The sequence below is a fragment of the Ictalurus punctatus genome, chromosome 4 (genome assembly GCF_001660625.3).
Source record: "Ictalurus punctatus breed USDA103 chromosome 4, Coco_2.0, whole genome shotgun sequence".
Lineage (NCBI taxonomy): Eukaryota > Metazoa > Chordata > Actinopteri > Siluriformes > Ictaluridae > Ictalurus > Ictalurus punctatus.
The window spans coordinates 14,419,876-14,447,160 of record NC_071284.1 but is presented as its reverse complement, the minus strand read 5'-3'; the positions used below and the strand labels follow the sequence as shown (position 1 = coordinate 14,447,160).

The 27,285-nt window shown below is 42.6% G+C and overlaps 1 protein-coding gene across 3 annotated transcripts in view; it reads left to right on the top strand.

Annotated features, from left to right (window-relative positions):
- The window catches only part of hydin (HYDIN axonemal central pair apparatus protein), a 118,300-nt gene that overhangs the window by 37,137 nt on the left and 53,878 nt on the right, over positions 1–27,285 (top strand). For all 3 annotated transcript variants that reach the window (XM_047153006.2, XM_047153007.2, XM_047153004.2), the window contains exons 24-29: positions 12,683–12,956; positions 19,924–20,133; positions 20,239–20,379; positions 20,714–20,888; positions 24,842–24,972; positions 27,116–27,255. In XM_047153006.2, coding sequence (XP_047008962.2) covers positions 12,683–12,956; positions 19,924–20,133; positions 20,239–20,379; positions 20,714–20,888; positions 24,842–24,972; positions 27,116–27,255 — 1,071 coding nt within the window. The remainder of the gene's footprint in view (positions 1–12,682; positions 12,957–19,923; positions 20,134–20,238; positions 20,380–20,713; positions 20,889–24,841; positions 24,973–27,115; positions 27,256–27,285) is intronic.

The window sequence follows — 27,285 nt, the reverse complement described above, 5'->3', positions numbered from 1 at the left end:
ATGCACTGTCCCTTTCAAATCCCCCCCACACACACAACATTTCAATGGGATTCAAATCCGGGATTTGACTAAGCTATTCCATAACCTTCCATTTCTTCTTTTTGAAAATTCTTCTTTTTTTCTGTGAAATCGCTGACCTCTGTTGGTGATCCTAAAGTGATACTGGCATGGACCTGAGCTGCAGAGTAGAAACAGAAAGGTATTAATTCCAAATGTATATTAGTTGAGCAGGAGTCTTTTTTTTTATAAAACATTGATATAAAAAGATCATTAAAGTATACTGATTGCTGATTCAGCACTACTAATCTCCCTACCTCACAGCCTTGAGTACTAGTTGGCCGAAATTTAAGTTAAGTCTTATATACAGTACATAAAACCATTTTCATTTTATTTGAAGGGTACCATATACATAGGCAAACATGATGAAGAAAACTATGTAGTATGACATACACAAAATATATAATGATAACTCATACAGGACATTAATACATCTTAAGAACAGAATCTAATGAAACTACTGTGGAAATAAAATATGCTCACTGATTATGACACTTTGTTTTTGTTTTGCAATGTCTAAAAAGAGATATGAATTAAATTATACAATATTGTAGAATTCTAGCTAAAAGTGGCATAGGCATGGGGCTGAGGAAATAGAATAAACACACAGAGACTGCAATTCACCCAAGTGGTTTTATAAAAATTTAAACAAATATGGTTTTCATTTTACACCATACCTAAAGTGAGTTCCATGGTCCAGATGAGGAGCAATGGGCCGATCAGTTACGATTGTGGTACCCTTCCCTGTGGCCCACAAGGTTACTGTGCAGGTTTGGCTGCTACGGATGGCCAACTGCAATTTGTCCTGGAAGGGGAGAGTATCATTTAGATGGGCAACCAGTGTCAGTTCTAGCTTCCCCTCTGGGGGGATCTCTCCTTCTGCTGGCTCCACCCTCCACTGAGAGTTACTCTTAGCCTGCCATCAAACGACTGTGTGTTAATATAAAATAACATACAATACTTAACTAAATATTTAACAATATTAAACTAACTATTTAAACCCTCAAAGGTTTTATAATGTATTCTTTCCTGCAGAACTTGTAATATGGTTATTGAAAGCATGTTCAGCACTCACTGTTAATCAGGCTTGGGGAGTAACGGAATACATGTAATGGCATTACGTAATCAGGATACAAAGAAATGGTAACTGTAATCTGTTACAGTTATGTGAAAAATCAAAGTAATCAGATTACAGGTACATTTTGTAAAAAAATGGGAATACTAGTTTGGGGATTACATTTCATTACATTACATTCATTTGAAACCAAAGAAATGAATCTTTTGACGTAACACAATATAGATAGCTGCTTGATTATAGTTCTGGTTCTCTCGTCAGTCGTGACTCACATGAGTAACCTCCTGGTACATGCGCAAATAAATTTTGCGCTAAGTGAATTTGGTAGAAATGAACACAAATTGTTCTCTGAAATGCTTTTGTTTAGGTGTCCTCTTTTTCAGACCATACATGTAATGGCATTACGTAATCAGGATACAAAGAAATGGTAACTGTAATCTGTAACAGTTACGTGAAAAATCTAAGTAATCAGATTACAGGTACATTTTGTAAAAAATGGCAATACTATTTTGGGGATTACTATCATGGTAACACTTGGTGTAAGGCAGGAATACACCCTGAATGTGATGCCAGTTGATCCTTTGCAGGGCATTATGCACACACACATTTGCACACTCATTAAAACTTAAGGCCAATTTACAGTAGCCTACCAGTATGTGTTAGGGAGGAATGAAGAAACCAGAGAACCTGGAGGAAACCCACATAGATGCAGATAGAACATGCAAAACTCTTTGTGGACAGTAACACAAGCTCATGATCAAATGGAGGACTCTGGAGCTGTGAGGACGATATGTTAGGCAACCATACCACACACCAGGAGCTCTGCTTATTTGAAATATTTGCTGTGGACACGGAGGTTCCTGAAGATTACAATAAGTTGACACCAATAAAAGCACATAAACAAGTGCAGTGGCTAAAAAAGAGTGGTCCATCCATGTATTTTCTACACAGCTTGTCCTGGTGAGGGTTGCAGTAGCAGCGTACTAAGTAGATCAGACCAGACCTCCCTAACCCCAGCGACAAATTCCAGCTCCTTCTGAGGGATTCCCAGGCATTCCCAGGCCCAAGGCATTTTTCTTTCAGGTACAGGGAGAGAGAGAGAGAAAAAAAAAGAGTGGTGATCATTTCAAATGAAATGTGTTGAAATGCAAGAAGAAAAAGTTTCATGGTGCTTGCTTATAAAAAGAGTCCTAAAGAAAAGATTTATTATATCTTTTAAACACATTCTAATTTGCATGAGGGGAAGAGTGTCTATGAGCTTGATTCCATATGCAACACTGCCCCCTGCTGTTTCCTCAGTAGGGAGCATAGCACTGTTCCTTTCCCAGTCATAGTTACAGTATACAGTATACTATAGCCCCTGTTTTTGTGATCATAGTGTATGCCCTAAAACATTAGCACACTGTCACGATTCCCCTTTGAAGCAGCGTGCTCTAAGCACGAATGCGCGAGCACCTGCTTTTCCGTTGTTGACTGTAATGACATCTGGACACGTGTGTTTTGTTTATGTTTCTGTCATGTTCATGATGCGATTCGGGAGTCCGGAGGCGAGGGACGAGCTAGAACAACTTCTCAGGGGGGTAAGTCTGGCAGGCGAACCTGCCCTGCCGTTTACCCACTACTACAGGCAAATTCATGCATAGCTCAACTTCATCCAAGTCAAGTCTCAAGTCCCTAAGGTCCAAGTCCAAGTCAAGCCTCCAGGCTCTGAGGTCCAAGTCAAGCCTCCAGGCTCTGAAGTCCAAGCCAAGCCTCCAGGCTCTGAAGTCCAAGCCAAGCCTCCAGGCTCTGACGTCCAAGCCAAGCCTCCAGGCTCTGACGTCCAAGCCAAGCCTCCAGGCTCTGACGTCCAAGCCAAACCTCACGTCCCTGAGGTCCAAGCCAAGTCTCACGTCCCTGAGCTCACGTTCAAGCCTGCTGATCCAGTTGACCAAGCTCTGCTAATATCTAAGCCTAATGACCAAGTTCTGCTCACGCCCCAGTCTGCTGACACGCCCAGCCAAGCTCTGCTCACGCCCCAGTCTGCTGACACGCCCAGCCAAGCTCTGCTCACGCCCCAGTCTGCTGACACGCCCAGCCAAGCTCTGCTCACGCCCCAGTCTGCTGACACGCCCAGCCAAGCTCTGCTCACGCCCCAGTCTGCTGACACGTACCGCCAAGTTCTGCTCACGCCACAGTCTGCTGACATGCACCGCCAAGTTCTGCTCACGCCACAGTCTGTTGACACGCACCGCCAAGTTCTTCTCATGCAACAGTCTGCTGACACGCACCGCCAAGTTCTGCTCACGCCCCAGTCTGCTGACACGCCCAGCCAAGCTCTGCTCACGCCCCAGTCTGCTGACACGCCAGCCAAGCTCTGCTCACGCCCCAGTCTGCTGACACGCACCGCCAAGTTCTGCTCACGCCACAGTCTGCTGACATGCACCGCCAAGTTCTGCTCACGCCACAGTCTGTTGACACGCACCGCCAAGTTCTGCTCATGCAACAGTCTGCTGACACGCACCGCCAAGTTCTGCTCATGCCACAGTCTGCTGACACGGTCACCCAAGCTCCGCCCATGCCCAAGGTTCACCTGGTGACCTCAGAGCCTCAGCCCCCCTGTTCAGCTGAGGTAGTCGCTCAGCCTCCCTGTTCAGCTGAGGTCGTCGCTCAGCCTCCCTGTTCAGCTGAGGTCGTCGCTCAGCCTTCATGCTCCGCCGAGGACGTCGCTCAGCCTGCCTGCCCGGCTGCGGACGTCGCTCCGCTTTCATGCTCCAACGAGAACGTCGCCCGCTTCCCTGCTCTGCCGAGTACAGTGCTCTGTTTCCCTGCTCCGACGAGGACGTCGCCCTGCTTCCCTGCTCTGCCGAGTACAGTGCTCTGTTTCCCTGCTCTGCCGAGGACGTCGCTCTGCCTTCATGCTCCAACGAGGAAGCTGCCCTGCTTCCCTGCTCTGCCGAGTACAGTGCTCTGTTTCCCTGCTCCGATGAGGACGTCACCCTGCTTCCCTGCTCTGCTGAGTACAGTGCTCTGTTTCCCTGCTCCGACGAGGACGTCGCTCTGCCCTCATGCTCCGCCGAGGTCGTCGCTCAGCCTCCCTGTTCAGCCAAGGTCGTCGCTCAGCCTCCCTGTTCAGCCGAGGACGTCGCTCAGCCTCCCTGTTCAGCCGAGGACGTCGCCCTGCTTCCCTGCTCTGCCGAGTACAGTGCTGTTTCCCTGCTCCGCCGAGGACGTCGCTCTGCCTTCATGCTCCGACGAGGACGTCGCCCTGCTTCCCTGCTCTGCCGAGTACAGTGCTCTGTTTCCCTGCTCCGACGAGGACGTCGCCCTGCTTCACTGCTCTGCCGAGTACAGTGCTCTGTTTCCCTGCTCCGCCGAGGACGTCGCTCTGCCTTCATGCTCCGACGAGGACGTCGCCCTGCTTCCCTGCTCTGCTGAGTACAGTGCTCTGTTTCCCTGCTCCGCCGAGGACATCGCTCTGCCTTCATGCTCCGACGAGGATGTCGCCCTGCTTCCCTGCTCTGCTGAGTACAGTGCTCTGTTTCCCTGCTCCGACGAGGACGTCGCCCTGCTTCTCTGCTCTGCTGAGTACAGTGCTCTGTTTCCCTGCTCCGCTGAGGACGTCGCTCTGCCCTCATTGCTCCGCCGAGGTCGTCGCTCAGCCTCCCTGTTCAGCCAAGGTCGTCGCTCAGCCTCCCTGTTCAGCCGAGGACGTCGCTCAGCCTCCCTGTTCAGCCGAGGACGTCGCCCTGCTTCCCTGCTCTGCCGAGTACAGTGCTCTGTTTCCCTGCTCCGCCGAGGACGTCGCTCTGCCTCATTGCTCTGACGAGGACGTCGCCCTGCTTCCCTGCTCTGCTGAGTACAGTGCTCTGTTTCCCTGCTCCGCCGAGGATGTCGCTCTGCCTTCATACTCCGACGAGGACGTCGCCCTGCTTCTCTGCTCTGCTGAGTACAGTGCTCTGTTTCCCTGCTCCGCCGAGGACGTCACTCTGCCCTCATGCTCCGCCGAGGTCGTCGCTCAGCCTCCCTGTTCAGCCAAGGTTGTCGCTCAGCCTCCCTGTTCAGCCGAGGACGTCGCTCAGCCTCCCTGTTCAGCCGAGGACGTCGCTCAGCCTCCCTGTTCAGCCGAGGACGTCGCCCTGCTTCCCTGCTCTGCCGAGTACAGTGCTCTGTTTCCCTGCTCCGCCGAGGACGTCGCTCTGCCTCATTGCTCTGACGAGGACGTCGCCCTGCTTCCCTGCTCTGCTGAGTACAGTGCTCTGTTTCCCTGCTCCGCCGAGGATGTCGCTCTGCCTTCATACTCCGACGAGGACGTCGCCCTGCTTCTCTGCTCTGCTGAGTACAGTGCTCTGTTTCCCTGCTCCGCCGAGGACGTCACTCTGCCCTCATGCTCCGCCGAGGTCATCGCTCAGCCTCCCTGTTCAGCCAAGGTTGTCGCTCAGCCTCCCTGTTCAGCCGAGGACGTCGCTCAGCCTCCCTGTTCAGCCGAGGACGTCGCTCAGCCTCCCTGTTCAGCCGAGGACGTCGCCCTGCTTCCATGCTCTGCCGAGTACAGTGCTCTGTTTCCCTGCTCCGCCGAGGACGTCGCTCTGCCTCATTGCTCCGACGAGGACGTCGCCCTGCTTCCCTGCTCTGCTGAGTACAGTGCTCTGTTTCCCTGCTCCACCGAGGATGTCGCTCTGCCTTCATGCTCCGACGAGGACGTCGCCCTGCTTCTCTGCTCTGCTGAGTACAGTGCTCTGTTTCCCTGCTCCGCCGAGGACGTCGCTCTGCCCTCATGCTCCGCCGAGGTCGTCGCTCAGCCTCCCTGTTCAGCCAAGGTCGTCGCTCAGCCTCCCTGTTCAGCTGAGGACGTCGCTCAGCCTCCCTGTTCAGCCGAGGACGTCGCTCAGCCTCCCTGTTCAGCCGAGGACGTCGCCCTGCTTCCCTGCTCTGCCGAGTACAGTGCTCTGTTTCCCTGCTCCGACGAGGACGTCGCCCTGCTTCCCTGCTCTGCCGAGTACAGTGCTCTGTTTCCCTGCTCCGCCAAGGACGTCGCTCTGCCTTCATGCTCTGACGAGGATGTCGCCCTGCTTCCCTGCTCTGCTGAGTACAGTGCTCTGTTTCCCTGCTCCGCCGAGGACATCGCTCTGCCCTCATGCTCCGCCGAGGTCGTCGCTCAGCCTCCCTGTTCAGCCAAGGTCGTCGCTCAGCCTCCCTGTTCAGCCGAGGACGTCGCTCAGCCTCCCTGTTCAGCCGTGGACGTCGCTCAGCCTCCCTGTTCAGCCGAGGATGTCGCTCAGCCTCCCTGTTCAGCCGAGGACGTCGCTCAGCCTCCCTGTTCAGCCAGGGTCGTCGCTCCGCTTCCCTACGCCGCCAAGAACACCGTGCAGTTTCCTGGCTCTGCTTGGGACATTCAGCCCAGGGGGCCGGGGCCGCCAATGAAGTGGGATGACTCATGGCACTCCGGGAGGAGTGCCTTTGGGGGGGGTTCTGTCACGATTCCCCCTTGAAGCAGCGTGCTCTAAGCGCGAATGCGCGAGCACCTGCTTTTCCGTTGTTGACTGTAATGACATCTGGATACGTGTGTTTTGTTTATGTTTCTGTCATGTCTCCTCCCTGTTCTGTCATTGGTTATGATTTCACGTGGGTCTGAATTGCTCTCAGCTGCTAGCGGTTTAGACGCTGATCATGTCCGCATATATACCGCGCGCCTCCCAGCACACAACGCGGAAGATTAATACTTTAGAGTTAGTTTAGTTCGTAGCGTAGTCATAGTCACGGTCCATGTTTAGAGTTAGTTTAGCTCGTATCATAGTCATAGTCATGGTCCATGTTTAGAGTTAGTTCGTGCTGGATTATCCGCTTCCAGTCCCTCGTCATAGTTCGTTTCTTGTTTTGTTTATCAACCCTGTTTTCCGTGACCACGACCTAGATTCCTGCCTTTCCCCATGTATGCCTGTTTGCCAATCGCCTGACCTCTTGCATGTTTATGGATTACGATTTGGATCACGTTTCGGATTTGTCTGCCTGTCTGTCTTTCAAATAAACAGCTGTTCATCCTGCACTTGCATCCGTCCTATCTCTGCTCCGTCACGATTCGTGACACACACAAGGTAGCCTGGTGCTGAGCAGCACAATACAAAAAGGGTAGTATTTAAATTGATTTAAAACAATTTCTTGCATTTGCCCAATCGAAGGGGGGCATGGTGGCTTTGTTGTTAGCACATTTGACTCACACTTCCAGTTGGAGGTTGGGGTTCAATTCCTGCCTTGGACCTGTGAGCGTGGAGCTTGCATGTTCTCCCCATGCTTTGGGGGTTTACTCTGAGTACTCCGGTTTCCTCCACAAGTCCAAAGACATGCATTGTATGCGTTCAAGGTGTCTCCTGCCTTATGCCCCAAATCCCCTGGGAAAGGCTCCTGGCTCCCTGCAACCCTGTGTAGGATAAGCAGTACAGAAGATTGATGGATGGATGCCCAATCAAATAATTTGCTCTAAAATCAAGTGTGTCATGATAATAAATTAGATTTTACATATAGATTTCATATCAGTATGTCACTGGTAGAAAAACCTCTTGGTTAACACCACCAGTATATTGAATTTGAGGTCTAGACAGACCAGCTGATTTTGTTGTGTTCTATTCTAACACTGGGGCTCCACACACCTCCTGTCACTCTGTGGAATCTCACTATACCCCCTTTAGTTAGTGAGGGAAACATTGGTGGTCATTATCTGTCTCCAGCAGGGCACAGGTCTGAGTTGTACCCCTGTTGTGAATTCTGTGCAGTGTGGGTAGAATTAGCAGTAGAGGTGAAATGCATAGTGTAGACAGTGTGGCCAGTGCATTCTGACCTTGGACTGTCCAGCTCTGCCACAGAGGCACTGACCAAGGGGTCAACCTCTGCCCTGCAAAATTAAATTTAATTACATTTTATTTTATTTGTATATTGCTATTAACAATATCCACAACAGCAGAAAGTGAGTCACAAGTGCAGAAGCTTTAAGCAGAAACAGAGCATCAGGATGAATCGGACAGATCCAGTGGGTGAGAAGAGCACTGACACTGGCATCACATCAGGTGGCTTTGTAAGAAAAAGCTCTTCCCATTCACTATTCTACATTATTCAAGGTACTGATAAAGAACCTGTACCTTTTGACTGAAGTAGGACTGTATCACAATAGACCAAAAGTTTGCTCAGGTGTTGTGGGAATGAAACCCCCTAATGACCATTTCTTTATAGGTAATTATTAATAGTTTTTTTTTTAACCAATGCACACTACTGGGAGCTAATATAATGTACTGCACACTGATATAATGTGGATAAAAAAGGGACTAATATGGTAAATCCTATTGTTTTTTTAGTATGGTTTACTACATTCTGGACTAACTGGGGCTTGTTTATACGGCTACTGGAACATCCAGGCAGCAAAACAATATAATAGTCTAACCTAGCAGTAACAAAAGCCAGAGCTATTTTTTTTTTCTGCATCATGTAATGAGCTTATTTCTTATCTTAGTACTTTCTCTGAGAGAAAAGGTTATCCCACTAATACTATGTACATGAGCTTCTAATGAGAGACTGGAAAAAATAATAATGCCAAGGCCTTTCCTTGCTGCACATGATGTAACTAAAAGGCCAGCAAGAGTCAAAAAATAATCAGAAAGCATACTTATACACAGCAAAATCCCCACGGTGAATTTATACCCAACAGTGTTTATATCATCCAATTGGATACAAATGAACACTCTGGGTGTTAATCCAACACTAGGGATTTTACTGTGTAGCTGACAGTGGCACTATTAGACATAATTCTGTCATAACCATGTTAAGATGGAGGAAGTTACTGAGCATTCAGTGTCTAATGTACAGTACTTTCCACATTCCTCAGCTTATGAAGCTGGTGTCTGTCAGCTGGCTTTGCTGAAACTTACACACAATTTTGAATACTACCAGTTTAATTTAATGCCATTTTTGTTCTGACATTCCAGTGGTCTGTTTTAAATAGCAAGCATGATCTTGTGTCAAATCTTTCGTGGATCTGGGACATCACTTCTGGGTGCAGATTCAAAGACAAAGATAATGGTACAGCATGTGCAGAGTTTGCAGGTTGCACTGCAGATGAATTGAAAAGCAGTGTGCTGGAGGACACTTTAAAGGACTGTGGCACAGATGTCTCAGGAAAAGACAATGTTATTGTATACTGTAGGCATTTATCTGACGGAACAGCTGTGACCCGTCTAGTAGGTTTGGCCGAACTTGATCACAGTCATGCAGAAGGAACCCTAAATCCTATCAAGTCGCTGCTTGAAAATGCAGACCGACCAAATCCAAACTGGTGGGTACACAAAATGAGTGCTTTTGGAGCGGATGGTTCAAGCGTTAATATGGGTGCATCAGGGGGAATAGGGGCACGTGATATAGTTGAACATGTCCTGTCCTTCCACTGGCTACCTCATCATCTGGAATTAGCAATGCTAAGCACTCAAAGGTCACTGCCAATGATTGGGAAGTTCTATGACCTTTTGCAGCTTGTGTGGAAAACCACTTCAGTCCCAAAAGCAAGCAAGAACTGAAGGCAATAGGTGCGGAATTGGGCTGTACAGTACAAAACCCTTCAGCTGTTAAAACTCTGCACTGGTTGTCACACATTTATCGGGCACTCTCAGTTTTCCTTCAGTCAAATTATGCAACAGGGCAGGGGCAATACACTGCTGTGCATTATAAACATGGAGCACCTTGCAGTCACAGCCAAAAACACTGACATAAAGGGAAGGGCCAAGCACATTGTGCTGCAAATGGAAAGCCTGTCTTTTGTTACATGATCTTTTATCAGAGGTCTCAAAACTCAGCCTCACACTTCAGAGCAATTCTCTGATCCTCCCACAAGCGGTTACAGCTGTTGAAAGTTGTCTAGAGACAGTTAAAAAGTTGAAGGAAAAGCCACTGAGAGAAGGGAAGCTTGAGGAATTCTTACAGCACATAGGGAAATATTCTGAAGGTACAGAGAAGCAGGAAGTACTGCCAGTAAGCAAGATACGGACAGCTGCAAGTAACCCCACTGTCAAAACCTTCCAAAATGTTGAACTTAAGGGCCCCCAAAGTCATACCACATTTACAAATTATCTGAATGCAGTCATTGATAAAACAGTTGATATTACTGTAAAAGAACTAGAAAGAAGATTCGGAAACATGCTGGTGAATGTTACAGAGAAAGGACAAGCAAAGGGATCAGAGGTCATCAGGTCATTTTCAGTGTTCTGTCATGGTGCATGGCCAGAAGATGTTGCTACCTTTGGCGAGGAGCAGGTTGACACATTAGTGAATTGGTACAGCGAGCTCTTGACAAACAGTGGATGTGATGTTACAGCTATGCAAAGGGAATGGAGAATGCTGAAAACATTAGTAAAAGGTCAGTTCATGGATAAGACATACACAGAGTTATGGAAAGTGATGCTAAGGAAGGAGCCATTCTGCACAGATTTTAAGAACATTCTTCACTTAGTTGAAATTATGCTGGTTCTTCCCATATCTGCAGCTCAGTGCAAAAGAGGATTCTCAGCACAGAATAGAATAAAGTAAAAAATGCGCAGTTCCTTATGTGTTAAAACACTGGAAGATTTAGTGAGGATCAGTACAGAGGGCCCCTCACTTGACCAGTTTGACCCAGAGCCCAGTGTGAAGCGCTGGTTGTCTGTAAGCAAAAGAAGGCGCAGACCTAGTTACACTGGTTGGCCAAGTGACATTGACATGGTGGTGGTGGGAGATAAGGACCCTGAGTCTGAAGTGAAAAAAGTCAACACATGACTGGACATTTAAGTATTTACGGTAATATGATTCAATATGACATACTGAACATTGCACATATTGTGTATGTAAAGAATATGTTGTGTAAACTATGGGAGGCAGAGTAAACAAAGGCAGACAGTACAGAGGGGAAATAAAAGGCAGTGTGAGGTAGCCGTTTAACAATGGTATCATATGTCATCACTATATTTTGGCTCCTGAAAATTTGATTTGGCACCTAAATATTTTGGGTTTAGGAGCCAATTGCTCTGAGATATATATATTTTTTGCATGGAGGCCTGCACATGTTGAATTAAGCAAACAAACACATTGAACTCATGTACATGCATTCGCCCATAACAAGCTTCTATTATATGTGGAAGAAGCCAGTTAGCATTTTCCTTTGCTGGCAAAAGACCAAATTGGGAGAAAACGGGGGGTTTAAATATGATGGCTGAATTGCTGAAAGTTTAGTACCTTCTATTAAACAAAATAGCATTATTTTGCACTGCATTAAAAAAAAACCTATTTAAATAAAACACTTTACCACATCTTCAACAAACAGGAGTGCAGGCAGACACTACCTGTCATACTGGTATATACATACATCTCACCTTTCACACTAACAAAAGGCTTAGAAGTTGATAAAAGGTTTCAACATCTTTTAAATGAAACTACATATTTAAAAAATGTTTAATTACACTGCATGAGTAACAACATTGCTTACATCAAAGTGGCTCACTGTATATGTGAGTCAACTATCATTGTTCATCTAGAAGAGTCAACTAATTTATGAATGACATCATTAATGCAAGCGCTTAGCAAATGTTTCTGTTAGAAAACTATACCGCTTGCTGATTCTTTTTAAACATGTACTAATGTTTTATAGTACATTTAGTAATGAAGGAATATATTGTAGGTAACCATGTACATTGTAATCATGAGTACACACAAGTATCTACAAGAACTGTCATTTAGAAAAACATTTGTTAATTTTAAAATTCAGAATAACTTAATGATTTGTTCTTAATTATTAAGTAAAAAAATATTAAGTGGAGGGTCACTTCCACCCTGTTTCGGAAAACTTACTGACCATTACAAAACGCTGACATTCGAGACTTCTTCCATAAATGTTACATAAACATCCCTCACTGAAAACTTCACCGTATTAACAAATACAGGGTTTTATTTGGATAAATAACATTTGCTGACAGATATTAAACATCACACTTCCCCAACACAGGCATTTCTAACAATGAAAAAAGGAACTGGAAGCATTTGGGTCGGGGGGGGGGTTACCTTTGTCCGAACAAATTTGCAGTACATCAGTGTTAACAAGCAAATAACACTTGCATTTGCCCGGAAATCGAATCCTTTGTATATTTTCAATAGAAAATTCAGCTTTACACAGATCAGTCGTGTTTGGAACAGCTGTGTCATAAATGTCCATTACATGCATAACTGGGTTCTTTCCATGTTTTTGTTTGTGCTACATATTTGTGCTTTTGTACTGATGCTCTTTTTCACTGTGGGAATATCAGCAGTTCAGTAAGGTTGCTTATGGATCTTAGAGCGTGGGATTTCCTGTATGGACACATTGTGTTAAATGACCCTTATTTACTTATTAAACCTTAATTTTTTTAACGACTGTCTTTATTAATTTCACTTAGGCCTGACTAGTGGCCCAAATGCAGGATCAGGAAAGAAAGAGGCTGAGGCCTGGCAATTTCACTCTGATTGATAATGGAACTGTATATTCATTAGTCATTAAAATGCTTCTTGTTTTATATATGATGTTTTCAGGCAGAGTAGGATCTTTAAACCTCAGCAAGAAGAAGATGGAGTCAGTAAGAAGATAAACTCAGTTTCTGGTACTAAAAAGGGAAGAAGATCAAAAGAGCAACTGTCAACTTCTGGGCTGAACATTCTTGGACCAGAGGGGCCACTTACATGCAGCTCTACTCCACAGGGACAGAACAGTAGAGCATCTACAGCACGGAAACCCATGGGGTTAGCTCTGGAATGCATCACCGCTGGTCTGACAGATAAAGAGACACAAAGTATATGTGTGGAGGAGGTATGTTGTATTTGTAATTTAATCTATGTTATTTTGTTGCATTCCATACATAACATCTGTTATAATGCTGGTGCATTTGTAAGCTGTTTGGGTGTAATTCAGATGTTCCAGTTTTTGCACAATTGTTTTGGTTTTTTTGGCCAAAAATGATTGACCCTGCACTGACATGAATGAAGTGGCACCACATTGGGTGTTAATTTTGAAATTTTCTGGCAGAGTAGTATTTTTAACCAAGCTTAACCAAAATTGCTCTTACATTACCACCTCTCATGACCTCTTATTAGCACAAACCCATGGTCAGACAGTATTTTTCTGTCTTAATGTTTAGGAATTATGTGCCATTTCTTACAACCTAGTATTGTGGACATAGGCTATTTATAGCACCCCTCTTCAATTTAGGCTGTTGCACCCAACAACCAGGGTTTACTGTTATAGGTAAATAATCAATATTATGCTATGATGCAGAACACAAATCCTGAACAGTGTTGGGTAAGTTACTCAAAAAAGTAATCCACTACAGATTATTAATTACTACTTTAAAATTGCAATTTGATTACATTACTGATTACTGCATGTAAAATGTAATCAGATTACTAATTACTTTACTTTCAAGTTACTTTCAAAACCTACAAAACTTATCAAACCTATAAAAATACACTCATAGTTATTTCAGTAATTTGAGTGTGCATTCTCCGGTGATTCATTAAAGCGCATGCTCATTGCTCAACTCCTGTCAAATTAGCCTAAACTACCTATCCAAGGCACACCCAAATTAAATTAAAGCTGTTCTTGAACCATGTGGAGTACATGCACTGTAAGTCCTACTGGTATTGACTAATAGAGGTTTGAACACTGAAAAAGAAGGGGGGGGGGGGGGGGGGGGGTTCCACCTAATTTATTTATTTATTTTTTGCATTCAGATACCTGCAGATGACTACAACTGGGAGCTATTAGCGGGAACACACAATTGCACCACAGCATGAGGCCTTACCTAGTCCAAGTTCAAATTTGATAACAATACTAAAGAAAAGCAGCCGTTTTGAAGTCAAGAGATAAGGAATATTCATACGGTGGAGGAAATAAGTGGTTGTTGCTTAAAGGACCCAAAGAGGATGCACCTACAAACTTAAAGCGCCATCTAAATTGATACCAAATCTTAAGTGTGTTAAGGACAACTTGATTATCAGTATATAGAAAGAGTTTTGTAGGTAGAGAGAATAAAGTAAAGCAGGTATAGAGGATTCCCTACAAGATGATAGTTCCAAGTTACACCAAGAAGATCCAGGAGGTTCAACCCAGTAGCAAAGTTTATGGATGTGTGCAGCCCAGTAATAGAATCGAAAATTGGGTAATGCAAGTCCTCCAGTAGGTCTACATCCCTGCAATAAAGTTTTATGTACCCTTGGTGGCTTCCTACCCAAAATAAAAGAACAAATTATTTTATCCAATGAATCGAAGAATTGTTTTGGCAGAAAAAGAGGAACTAGCTGAAATAAGAAAAGAAACTTCGGTAATATATTCATTTTAACAACATTATTCCTGCCAGTTAGAGAATGGGGGAGGTTACCCCAACTTTGAATGTTGGATTTAACCTTTGAATTAAGGGGAGTGAAATTAGCTGATACAAGATTAGATAAAGAACATGTTACATTGATACCTAGGTATTTAAACCCTGACTGACTAAATCGAAAAGGTAGATCTGATTGTTGGAGAGAAAATAAAAAAAATATTAACAGAAAAACAGTCGCTTTTTTAAATTAAATTTCTCCAAATTTAACTTATAACCTGAGACAAAACTGAAGGTTTCCAGAACACCTAAGACAGCAGACACAGAGGCAATAGGATCAGTTACTTCCATCCATCTTCAACCGCTTACCTCTTCTTCAGGGTCGTGGGGGAACCTGGAGCCAATCCCCCCAGGAAGCATCGGGCACAAGGTGGGGTACACCCTGGCCGGGGTGCCAGTCCATCGCAGGGCACAATCACACACACTCACACACCCATTCATACACTATGGACACTTTAGACACGCCAATCAGCCTACCATGCATGTCTTTGGACTAGGGGAGGACACCAGAGTACCCGGAGGAAACCCCCGTAGCATGGGGAAAACATGCAAACTCCACATACACATGGCCGCAGAGGGAATCGAACCCCGGACCCTGGAGGTGTGAGGCAAAACAGTGCGCCCAGGATCAGTTACATACAATAACAAATCATCAGCATATAGCGACAATTTGTACTCTACACCATATCGGACTATTCCTTTAAACACGTGGGAAGATCTTACTAGGGATGCACCGAATGTCCGGCAATCAAAATTATTTGGCCAAAAATAGCAAAAAAGTGTGTGAAAAGGTTGAATAAATTTGACCGAACAATGACGTGTTTGATGACATGACCAAATAGCCTAGCAACCAGAGTGAGACGCGTGAATGTCACTGGCTGCGTGCTTGGAGAGATGAGGGGGTGCGCGCATGCACGAGTTACGTGCACGAGTGCTCGGCGAGCACATGCTCTTCGAATGTTGACAACCGTGACATTGTTTACTGGGGACATGTGCGTTTGTTTTGTTTCTGTTCTGTCTCCTTCCTGTTTTGTCATTGGTGGTTGTTCGGGGGTGTGGCTTTATTGTTTTCAGCTGCCAGCACTTAGCGCTGATTATATGTGGGATATATACCGCTTGCGTCCCTGTACACCCTGAACCGACTTGAATGTGGGAAAGCAGAGAAGCTACTTTTCGTATAGACGAACCTGCCACTTTTCTTAAAGAAGTAGGCATATGTCTAGGACAATTATTCATTTGTTGTGGGTCCATCCACTTTTTTGCACTCTGGTCAATGCACATTTTAATGCACTTTTTTGTTGTAGGCTACAGAGTGTTCCATTCTTTCAGCAGTCAGTTATAGGCCTAACATAGGCTATTCAAGAGGGGCTCAAAGATGACCACATAAAAATATGTTTATTTTACTAATTTATTTATTTAAAGTTATATTGTGCCGTGTTGGTAGCCTATGCCTGCTGGAATTTAAAAAAATGTTCAGTGTTAAATAAATATTAAAATTGTCCAACCATGTATCCATCCATCTTCTATACCACTTATCCTTCACTTCAGGGTCACGGGGAACCTGGAGCCTTTCCCAGGGAGCATCGGGCACAAGGCAGGGTACGCCCTGGACATGGTTATTTTGAAATTGTAGTTTTTGTAATTGATGTTTTCTTTGAAAAGCAAGACAAAATTGTGAAAAGCACATTTTGACTATTGAATTTATGCAATGGTAAAAAAAAAAAGGCAAAATAAATGGAAAAAACGCGAAAAAATGTGTTCGGTATTCGGCCAGGTTTTTCATTATATTCGGCTTCGGCCAAGAATTTTCATTTCGGTGCATCCCTACTTAATACGATAGACAGAGTCTATCAGCAAAAAGCAGAGGGGATAAAGGACAGCCTTGGCAACACCCTCGTCCGAGAGCAAAATAATCAGAATAAATATTGTTTGTATGAACCCTGGTTTTAGGGGATGAGTAAAGGAGGCGAATCCAATAAATAAATTTATCCCTGGATCCGAATTTCCTCAAAACTGCAAACAAATACTCCCACTCAACCCTGTCAAATGCTTTCTCAGCATCTAAAGAAATTACAATCTCAGGAAGCTCAGCCGAATGCTTTGACGTCCCTTTATAAAACCATTTTGCTCTTCATATATAATATAAGAGAGCACGTTCTCTAAATGAGATGCAATTACTTTTGCCAACACCTTTACATCTGGATTAAGCAGAGACAGTGGTCTATAAGAACCACAGGAGGATGGATCCCTACCGTCCTTAAGAAGGAGAGCTATAGTGGCTTCTGTCAGAATTTGTGGCAAAGACCCACACTCCAAGGATTCGTTGAACACAGATAAAGGCAGTGGTGCTAATTTTCCAATAAACATTTTAAAAAATTAAATTGGAAACCCGTCCAGGCCAGGGGCATAGTTTTAACTGAATTTAAAATTCCTTCAAGAGAGAGTGGGGAGTCCAGTTGCTTGGCAGTATTAGAATCAATAACAGGGTTACAAAGGTTTTGAAGAAATGCATTCAATTTATTATTGTCTGCAGGAAATTCAGATTTATAAAGTGAAGAGTAAAACGATATAAAAGTAGCATTAATTTCCATGGGATCTGTAGTGACAATGTTATAAGTGTTGTTAATACTAGGTATGAGACCGGAAATGGCCTGTTGCCGTAGCTGATGTGCCAGTAAATGACTTGGCTTGTCACCATGTTCGTAGTATGAACCACGAGTACGTAACAAGCATTCTGCCTCTTTAGTTGAAATAAAATTAAATTCTGCTTGTCGAGATGCTGTTTAAGAAGCTCTGGAGGGTTCAATGCATATCTTTGATCAAGGTTACTGATCACAGATGTGAGTTCATTAAGCCTAGCAGTGTGCCTTTTATTAGAGAGAACGGAGCAAGAAATAATCTGCCCTCTGATATAGGATTTAAGTGACTCCCATAACAATGAATAAGAAGTGGAGTCATTCTGATTGAAGAAAAGAAAGTCATCAATAGAAGTTGAAATGAACTCGCAGAATTCACTGTCTGCCAAAAGAAGAGAGTTTAATTTAATTGTAGAGGCGCATGGTCAGAAATTACAATACCCAAATAGTCCGAAGAAACTACACAATAATTAAGAGTACTGTCTATAAAAAAAATAATCAAAACGAATAGGAATGATGCACCTGGGAGAGGAAAGAAAACTGGGAGAAGAGGGGTTACCGGATCTCCATAGATCAACAAGACCGTTCTGACACATAAAATCGGAAAATGTTTTAGACATAGCAGATTGATTCTGAGTATGGAAATTAGACCGATCCAAGTTTGGGTCAAAAACACAGTTTAAATCCCCTCCGAAAATCAACAGATGAGTGTTTAAAAAGGGGAGGCTGCTCAGCAACCTATTAGCAAATTCCACATCATTAAAGTTTGGAGCATATACATTTACCAACAAAACCTGTCTTTGAATTAGGGTACCAGCAACTATAATATATCTACCATTCACATCAGCAATAACGTTACTGGATGAAAACTGTGACCTTTTGCCAATTAAAATAGCGACCCCTTTTGCCTTCGAAATAAAGTTTGAGTGGAAGACTTGACTCACCCAAGGGCAGTGTAACCTATGATGATCTTTAATACATAGGTGAGTCTCCTGTAAAAATACTATCAGAATTAAATGTTTCAAATGTGTAAAAACCTTAGATCGATTGACAGGATTACCCATACCTCTGATGTTCCAACTAATAAATCTTAGAGGTGTGCCTGTCCCAGCTGTGCTGGGATCCATATTACTATTAACCATTTAAATAAAGTAAACCATAGGGATAGAAATAGCCAATTAGAGCCAAAGTGGGACCCCCTCCCCCCAACAAACCCCTAAACACACACACACACACACCCAAAGTCTCCATAAAACAAAAGAACAAGGAGACAGCAGTGTTTCCCACAGTAACCAAAAGTTGTCCACAATGTGAAAACAACTCGGAGTATAAGCTGAACTAACCAAAAAATATTACCAAAAAAAAAAGTTTCAGTAAGAGACAAGGCCCCTACTGAATTCAAGAGTGAAAAACAGTATACGCGCAATAACAAATATAATCTTTTAAAGACTCGTTACAAATTAGACGAAATACAGATAATGTAACAGTGTAGCATGTAAGGCAGAGAAAAAATACTAACAATTTAAACAAACTCTAACCTAGTCAGAGCATCAAAACAGAGACCCACATTATTACAGAGGTAGATTTAAGGAGAGCGAAAAAGACGCTGCTGTCGTAGTTAATGCAGCTCACCCAGATGTCAAGAATTTTACATAGTCCCCTGCTTCCTCCGCTGAAGCAAAGTCCTTCTGAACACTGTTGTAAGTAATATGAAGCTGTGCCGGGTGAATATTCCACAGCGAGCGCCGTCAATGCCACGAAGTTGACTCCTAACCTCGTTAAACGCGGTCCGAGCCCAGGCTATCTTGGCTGTTTGGTTTGGGAAGACTGAAGTGACCTAGACTGCAAGTCCTCACATTTATTCTTGAATTTGGTTACGGTAGCAGTGAGAGACTCAATAGTCACCTTCATCTGAGCTATGGCATTGGTGCAACCAGAGAGAGCATGCTCCATTTCCCTAACAGTACCCTTCAGTGTTGATAAGGTAGTATTGGTAGCAACTTTATCACTAACCAGCTGTGTCTTCACGGCTTGCAGGTCAAGCTTGATAGTTGACAGCGCATCCCAGAGAGTCTCCTGGAGTTCCTTTTTAAAAATATCAGCAATGTCCTTCCTCAGCGAAGCCAGCAACTCGAGCCTGAGGGCGGCGAAGTCGGGGTCAACACGCGGCGAGGTGGATTCAGAGGAAGAAGGCGATTCGCTCGCGGCGTGTACACAAGGCCTCAGTTGTGTCTGAATAGTATCACGAGCTTTCGTGTTTTTTCCAGACATTTTAACATAATACAAAGTTAAACATGCAAACAAAAAACATAGAAGGATAAGTCAAAATCTATTGTATGACCGAAAAGCGCAAGTTAATTACAATTTTAATCGAAATCAGCAGGAGCCTCCAACTTCGCGTCTTACTCCGCCAACTGTATTGTTTTTAAAAGAAATTAGAGAAATAAATTGGATTGTATCTACCACATGTCTTGTTAATGTGTTCATTTTAACCCAACCCCTTAAAATTATGTAGCACATTTCCAGGATACTGTCTGCATCAGTAAGCATAAAATACATATACTGTATGTCTGCCATATCCACATGTTCCAGTGGCCCTAATTAAACTTATATTAAAAATATAAATTGCTCTGGAGAGCAAGTCAGCAATAAGTACTTTTGTCAGTCTAGCTGGATTACTGTATCCCAAAACTGTGGTTAAGAAATTCTGTTCACTGTCTGCTTCTGTTTTTCTCTCTTTTTCCTGTTCCGTGCTCTCTCTTAGATATTTGACATTATGCCAATTTATGGGGTTCTGCAGCCTGGTGAGATTCAGCAGGTGATGTTCTCATTCTTTGGCCATGCTGACATCAGTGCTCAAGTGCTGGCAGTGTGCATGGTGAAGGAAGGCCCAACATATGAGATTGCCCTCAAAGGAGAGGCTTCACTGATCACCTACACCTTGGAAACAACTGAGATCAACTTTGGTCCTCTGGTAGATATCTTTTATAACATTCAAGTGATTTTTAATGCTATATGTGGTAATCAAGGTACTTTGAAAATCTTTTTCCTTTTCATTTATTTATTTATTTTTTTAAAGTTATTTGACCATGTGGCAGAAGCAGAGATCATTCTGAGAAACACAGGAAAGGTGGGCTTTGACTTCAGTTTTATGCTGGAAGATCAGCATGTGTCCCCTAAAGACACCTTACCTGGACAACCACTTGTTATTCCCAGCATGGTGAGATGCTGCATTCTATCACAATAATGTTTAGATCAGATAATGTTCTACCATATATAGTAACTGTACTACACTGGAAGTCTAGCATCACTATTAAAGCGGTTTTAACATGGCAGACACTTCGAGAAAACACACTATATTAACTGTTAGATTGTTGTAGATAAATTATTAGATTCAGACCCCGTTCATGTAAATCATGGAAAAATTGCCAGTGTGAGAGTGCTATAAATCAGTGATGTGTATGAGTACTAACATTCTGTTTTGTACATTGTATATTATAATATGAAGTAATATATGATACCTGCTTGTGTATTTTGGTATATCTTCTCTGAAGGGCCATGTAAGGGCGAATGAGGAGATGAGAGCTTCTGTGTTCTACCTTCCTGGAATCCCGGAGGTTTTTAAGAAGACGTTCCAACTAAAGGTGGCCTTCTTTGAGCCAGAAAGTATTGTGATAAGGGGAGAGGGCATCTTTCCTAGAGTGTGCCTGGACCTGCCCAGAGACTTAAGTAAGCGCTCAATATAATATAATAAATGTACCATATCCTATAATATCTTGTATTTAATCTTTTTTCTTGAAGTCAACATTTTTTTGTCTTTATGTACACCGTCATAACTATTTTTTTGCACAATCAGTTTCCAACCTCTCTTTAGTCCGTAGAATTTAACAGTCTGTGTTTCTTACTGTATGGTTAAGACAGCTACAGTATATGTAAGGGATCTTTTCTGGCTTTATTATTGACTCTTTAAAAAAATAAAAGAAAAATTTAATGTTGATTATGACTTAATGACTAGCTATAAAATTAGGAAATGGTTAGCAAGGTGGTTAGCACATTGACAATGGTGCATACTTTCATGTATGAGGCGAGGAGGCAGATGCAAGTGCAGTTAAATGGCGCACTTATATAGCGTTTTTATCCAAAGCTCTTTACACTGTGTCTCATTCACCCATTCACACACACACACTCACACCAGTGGTAGCAGAGCTACCATGCAAGGTGCTAACTTGCCATCGGGAGCAACTTGGGGTTCAGTGTCTTGGAGCATGTGGAGTCATGTGGGCCAGGAATCAAACCGCCAACCCTACGATTAGTGATCAACCCGCTCTACCACCTGAGCCACAGCCGCCTCAGTCAAAAGGCTTTATTAAAGAGGCAGGCAGACAAATCCAGATCGTGAACCAAAATCAAAGTCCTAAAACAGGTAAGGGTCAGGCGTTGTACAAACAGAGACAATACGGGAAATCCAGAAATACAAACCAAGAAACCAAAAACAAGATCAAAACACAAGGAAACATACACAGAAACATGTGTTAATGTTAATGTCAAATCCCACAAGTGTCGCACTTCGGGCTGCTGAGCGTGCTGACACATACTCTGTTAAGTAATGCTGCCTCATAATCAGTGTACATACTGAATAGTCATGAATAAATAAAAGAGTCAAATGAAATAATGTTACTTATGGGTTGCAGGTCTGCTGTCCAATATAGTTGTAATTGCCCCAAACTTGAGGAGTAACCATACAGGCCCTGTATTTGAACTGCCTCATTCAAAACTTAGTCCAGACTGAAAAGGGATGAGAAAAAGGAAGAAGAAATATGATAGGGCAAATCATTTTTCACAGCACTGTACATCTGACCCAGCCAAGGTTATTATAGTTTTGCATTTTTCATTAGCTTTTCTTTTGTTTTGACTTTGTTTTCAAATTCAGTTTAGTTTTAATTAGTTTTTAAAGCAGGTTTGCTAGTTTAGTTTAGTTTCTATTTTTTGAAAATGCTTAGTTTTAATTTAGTTTTAATTAATTTTAGTGTTAGTCTTTTGTAATATGGGTTATTTGTCAAGGCCAGAAAAAGTATTGTGTAATAAAAACTCAACAAAAACATCATACAATTTTAGAAATATGTATTCAACAATAACACCAGTACATAAAATGTACATATGGGAACAAATATGTATACAGTCTACACAAGATGCTGCCGTAAGTGTAAAATGTGTAAGTGAGGTGTGCCAGGAAAAAACCTAAATAGGCAATTGATTAAAGAAGACATACATGAACAGTATGTATTCAACTCATTTGTGAGCCACACATGACATTGCTTAAGAGCCAGGAGTGTCAGGGAGCTCAATCCGAGAAAAGATCATGAAACAAATATATATTAAAAAACAAAAACAATAAACTCTAGAGGGTCAATCACCCTGTGTGTGGGTGCGCCAATTGGTGCAGGTTATGTAGAGCATGGTGAACCTGGCCTCCAGGCGGATGATAAAAACAAGCTGACACAACCATGAAAGATGCTGTTAATCCTCTCTTGCTCCAACCATCTACACATAGGGTCAGCTTCCTCGCGTCCTTAATGATCTCTTAATTTCTGCTTTGCCGTATCCATCTTAGCCCCAATAAGGCTGTTGACTCTTGCAGCTCCAGGTGTTTTGAACTTTGGTTCGAGTAAAGTGGCGAACTTTGTGAAGGCACCTCACACAGTTGTGTAGACATCCCAGTATCAATAAACATATTAACCAAGGCTTCCTCCCGCTTGTGGTGTGCCTCCGTATTTACTAACCAGCAGCTATCGGTTCGCCGGTGAAAGCACTGCTGTAGTGTTCTCTGTCCTGCTGTTGTCTCCGTCATGCTGCCTAGCCCTGTACCGGGGTTAGCTTCTGTTTCGTGGGAGGGGGGCTTGGCATTCTCCTTTACCTTATTAAGGTAAACTAGGTTAGCCTCCTTGTGCGGGATTCTCAAATGTTCATTCAAATTCGTGGGATTTTCCCTTTAATAAATTGTCCACATATTTCACCACCTTCCACTGCAAAGCACTTGCTTTTATCTGATACACAGTCATATTCAAAGTAATCCCAAATAGGACTCTGACGCTTTCTTCTGACTTTCGGTACCGCCATGATGCCAGGCGAGGAGCATGGACTATGCTGTGCTTAATTTGACATGGAATGTCGTAATTTCCGGTTTCCCATTCGGAAATGTCAACTCTGAAAGATATTTGCTCTATGAAAGACATTGACAAAGACGAAAACTAAGGACATTTACTCTGTAATTGTATTTTATTTTAGTCAGTTTTGTAAACAGACAATACAGTATTAGTTAGTTATCGTTTTTTTGGTAATGCCTCGTTTTTATTTCGATTTCAGTTAACGACAATGTTTTTTCACATCTAGTTTTCGTTATTTTGTGCGAAATTTTCCTAGAACCTAGCAGAAGTTCACAGGCTTGAGGAAGATTCCCATTGACCAAAGCCATCTCGGACCGGCCTGGAAATGAGTGAAATTGTGGGATTCATTTATGGAACATACTTATAAATTAAATTTACAGGAATCAATAACCCAGGGAAATGGCGGTTGGGCTACTTCTAGATATATGAAGTGAAGAAAGCAAGTAAAACACAACTGACTACAACAGTAGCAAAATAATAATTTTTATATTGGTATTAGCAAGAAGCTTTGATTTAAAGAATTCACCCAACCCTTTTACCAAGTGTCAGTGAAATAAAGAAATACCAGTTAAATAAATAACACAAAAAACATTAATTGGAACAATAAAGGGAAGTGTTTACTATCTTCCATTCTGCAAAGATTCTGTATACAGCAGAATTATAAAGAATTTTAAAATGAACAGATGATCCATGGTCCAGAATGTATGTAGAACATGGATATGGTGGCCTGGGAAGGCAACGTTGAGGGCACATGCACCTGTTTGAGTTTTAGGTTTAAAATTGTTGCTTTCCCTTTTAAACTTATATAACCCTTGAAACAGACATAACCCTTGTAACATTTTAAATTGAAGGGAAATAAGGTGGAAAAGAAGGTAAATGATTTTCTTTTGGCACTCCGGGTAGTGTTGCCACCTCAAGACACCCTGATGTGATGCTAGGCTTGGGTTACTGTCTGTGTGGGATTCTTTGTGTGTTTATGTGGTTTTCTTCTGGGTTCTCTGGCTACTGGCTACTCTAAATTCCCCCAGTTGTGAATGAGTGTGTGAATGTGTATGTGCATGGGTGCCCTGTGAAAGAATGGCATCATATTCCAGGGTATATGCCTGCCTCATGCCCAGTGTCCCAGTACAGGCTCTGAATCCATTGAAATCTGGTAAAGCTGGCCTTGTCCAGTCATTCTAAATTGGCTTTAATAATTTAAAGAATATAGTGGAACATGTATTCCACATACTGTAATTATGGGGTTGAAATTACAGCTATTCCTTGGAGACAACAGCAATGTGGATAGGCTTCACAGTATTTTGACAGCTAGGATGGGGTGGGAATGATGACATGGTCAGCCTGGATGATTTGGGAATGGTATTGGGGAGGTTGTGGTTATAATTTCTTCCACCCGCAACTGGCTATTTTAAAGTGGTCCAGTAACAGAATTCCTAATATGAAATGTTTTGCTATACCAAAAGCTTATATAAATCAGTAAGTCAGGCTTTTAGGCTCCAATTTTGTGTATTTTTGTAGATGAAAAACAATATAGCTCAGTGCTGAAGGAGGCAAAGAAGGCAGTTGAGAGTGAACCTCAAAGAGAGGACATGCTAAGCAGAGCTGGTACAGAGTTTGGTGAATTGTGTGAAGAGGACTACATTCCCACAGTAAGTGCACCTCAGAACACTGGAGGCAAAGTTCACATTTCTTTTCACTGATTATTGATTATACCTGAATGATTCTACAGGTTTACATGTCTTATTGATTTACTGAACTACCAATACCAATGGTATTTTTTGTTTTGTAGGGTCAAACTGTAAATTATTATAGACTTGTGTGTTGCATGTTATTTTGCTTCTTTTGAAATTGTCTGTTATATACACTAGCCATCCACAGGAACACCTGTACTACTGCGTTCTCATGCAATTATTCAGTCAATCATATGGAATCAACACAAGCAATAAAATCATACAGATACGGGTCAAGAGCTTCTGTTAACGTTCATGTCAAACATCGAAACGAGGAAAATGTGATCTCAGTAACTATGACCATGGCTTGTTAAGCCAGTCGGGTTGTTTTGGGTTTGCACCACCTCAGGTTCCACTCCTTTCAGCCAAGAACAGGAATCTGAGGCTACAGTGGGCACAGACCCACTGAAACTAGGAAGTTGAAGATTGAAAAAGGACCAGGGGAGGTTTTTTTTCATTTAGCCTTGAATGAAGCTTGACATGTACTGTATCTGCATGATTTTATGCACTGCAACATTTTTGACTAATTGGATAATAACATGAATATTCAGATGTTCCTAATAAAATGGACAACGAGTGTATATACAGCTTTCTTTTCTGTATTTGTCTACTCAGTTTGCACAGTTATGGGAAAACAAAAATACACCCTCCTTCAATATTTTTTTTAAATTTACCAGAGCCTAAATAACAATTGTGTATTCCTCACCACCTTCTATTTAAATAAATAAATAAATATCAAGTGACAAACACACAAAACCATCTTTAGCAAGAGTAAGTTGAAATATTTTCTGTAGGAGTTTATCAGTCACTTACAATGTTTTGGTCCACTGTTCTTTACAGCATTGCTTCAGTTCATTGATATTTGAGGGCATTTGTTTATGCACAGCTCTCTTAAGATCCCACTTTCGCATCTCAATGAGATTGAGGTCTAGACTTTGACTTGGCCATTCCAACACATTGATTTTTTTTCTTCTTTAGACATTCAGATGTCAATTTGGTGGTGTGCTTGGGATGATTGATTATGTTTACATGCACATCAATATTCCAATATTAATCAGAATTGGGCAATAGTGTAATTAGTATTGAGTCATGTAAACACTGCAATCCGATTGCCCGATTCAGATTAACACAATATTCTGATTCCCCAAATTCTGATTCCCACCCCTGGAATATGCCTGTTTTAAGTTTTGGAAGTTTGTTGCACGTAAACACCTTATTCAGAAAATCCACCGAAAGGAGATATATGCGCATGCTCAGTCCGCAAGGACTTGTGGGTGCTAACAGATGCTTAGCTGTAGGCTAGGTATTTAGGAATGGCAACTCAGGCATGCTTACAAGAACCATGTATACAGGAATAATTCGATACCTGTACGCATATAAACAATGTATTCAGAATATGGCTGCAACCTGAATATAGACCTTAAACGGAATTTGATGTGAATGTGAAAATAGCCAATGACTGCAAGTTTCCTAGGACCTGTGGCTGCAGAACAAGCCTAAATCATCACCCCTCCACCACTAAGCTTGACAGTTGGTATGATGTGTTTGTGGTGATATGTTGTGTTTGTGTTTTTCACCAAACATGGTGCTGTGCATGATGACAAAACATCTCCACTTTGGTGTCATCAGTCCCAATGATAGTGTTCCAAACTTGTGGTTTGTTCAGATGCAATTTTGCAATTTTGGGAAACCCACTCCTGGGAAGATTTCACTCCTGGCAACTGTCTTGAAGATGATCCATTTGTATACAGTCCTTCTCACTATAGAATGGAGAATTTTAAATTGTTTGGAGATGGCCTTATAATCCTTCCCAGCTTAATGAACAGCAACAAATGCTTCTTTGAGGTCATGGCTGATGTCCTTTCTTCTTGGAATGATGGAGACACACACACACACCTAAGTCCTCCAGATCACCAAACTGCTAAAAGTTATTTGTTTGTATATAGAAGTTGGTGAGGACCACACAATTGTTATTTAGGCACTGATAAATAAAAACATAGAATTGAAGGACAGTGTACTTTCTTTTCCCCATTACTGTATATGTTTGTGTGCATGTGTGCAGTATGATGCTCTGCTGCAGATGGAAGTTGAGAGGCTCCTAGTCAAGGAGAATTCTATAGCCACTGAGAAATCCCAAAGAGACTCTGTGCAAAGTGAAACACCTGGATCCATTTCTAGCATGTTGCGTAGAAAGCTCAGCAGGTACCATCACATAATAAAATTATTAAAAGA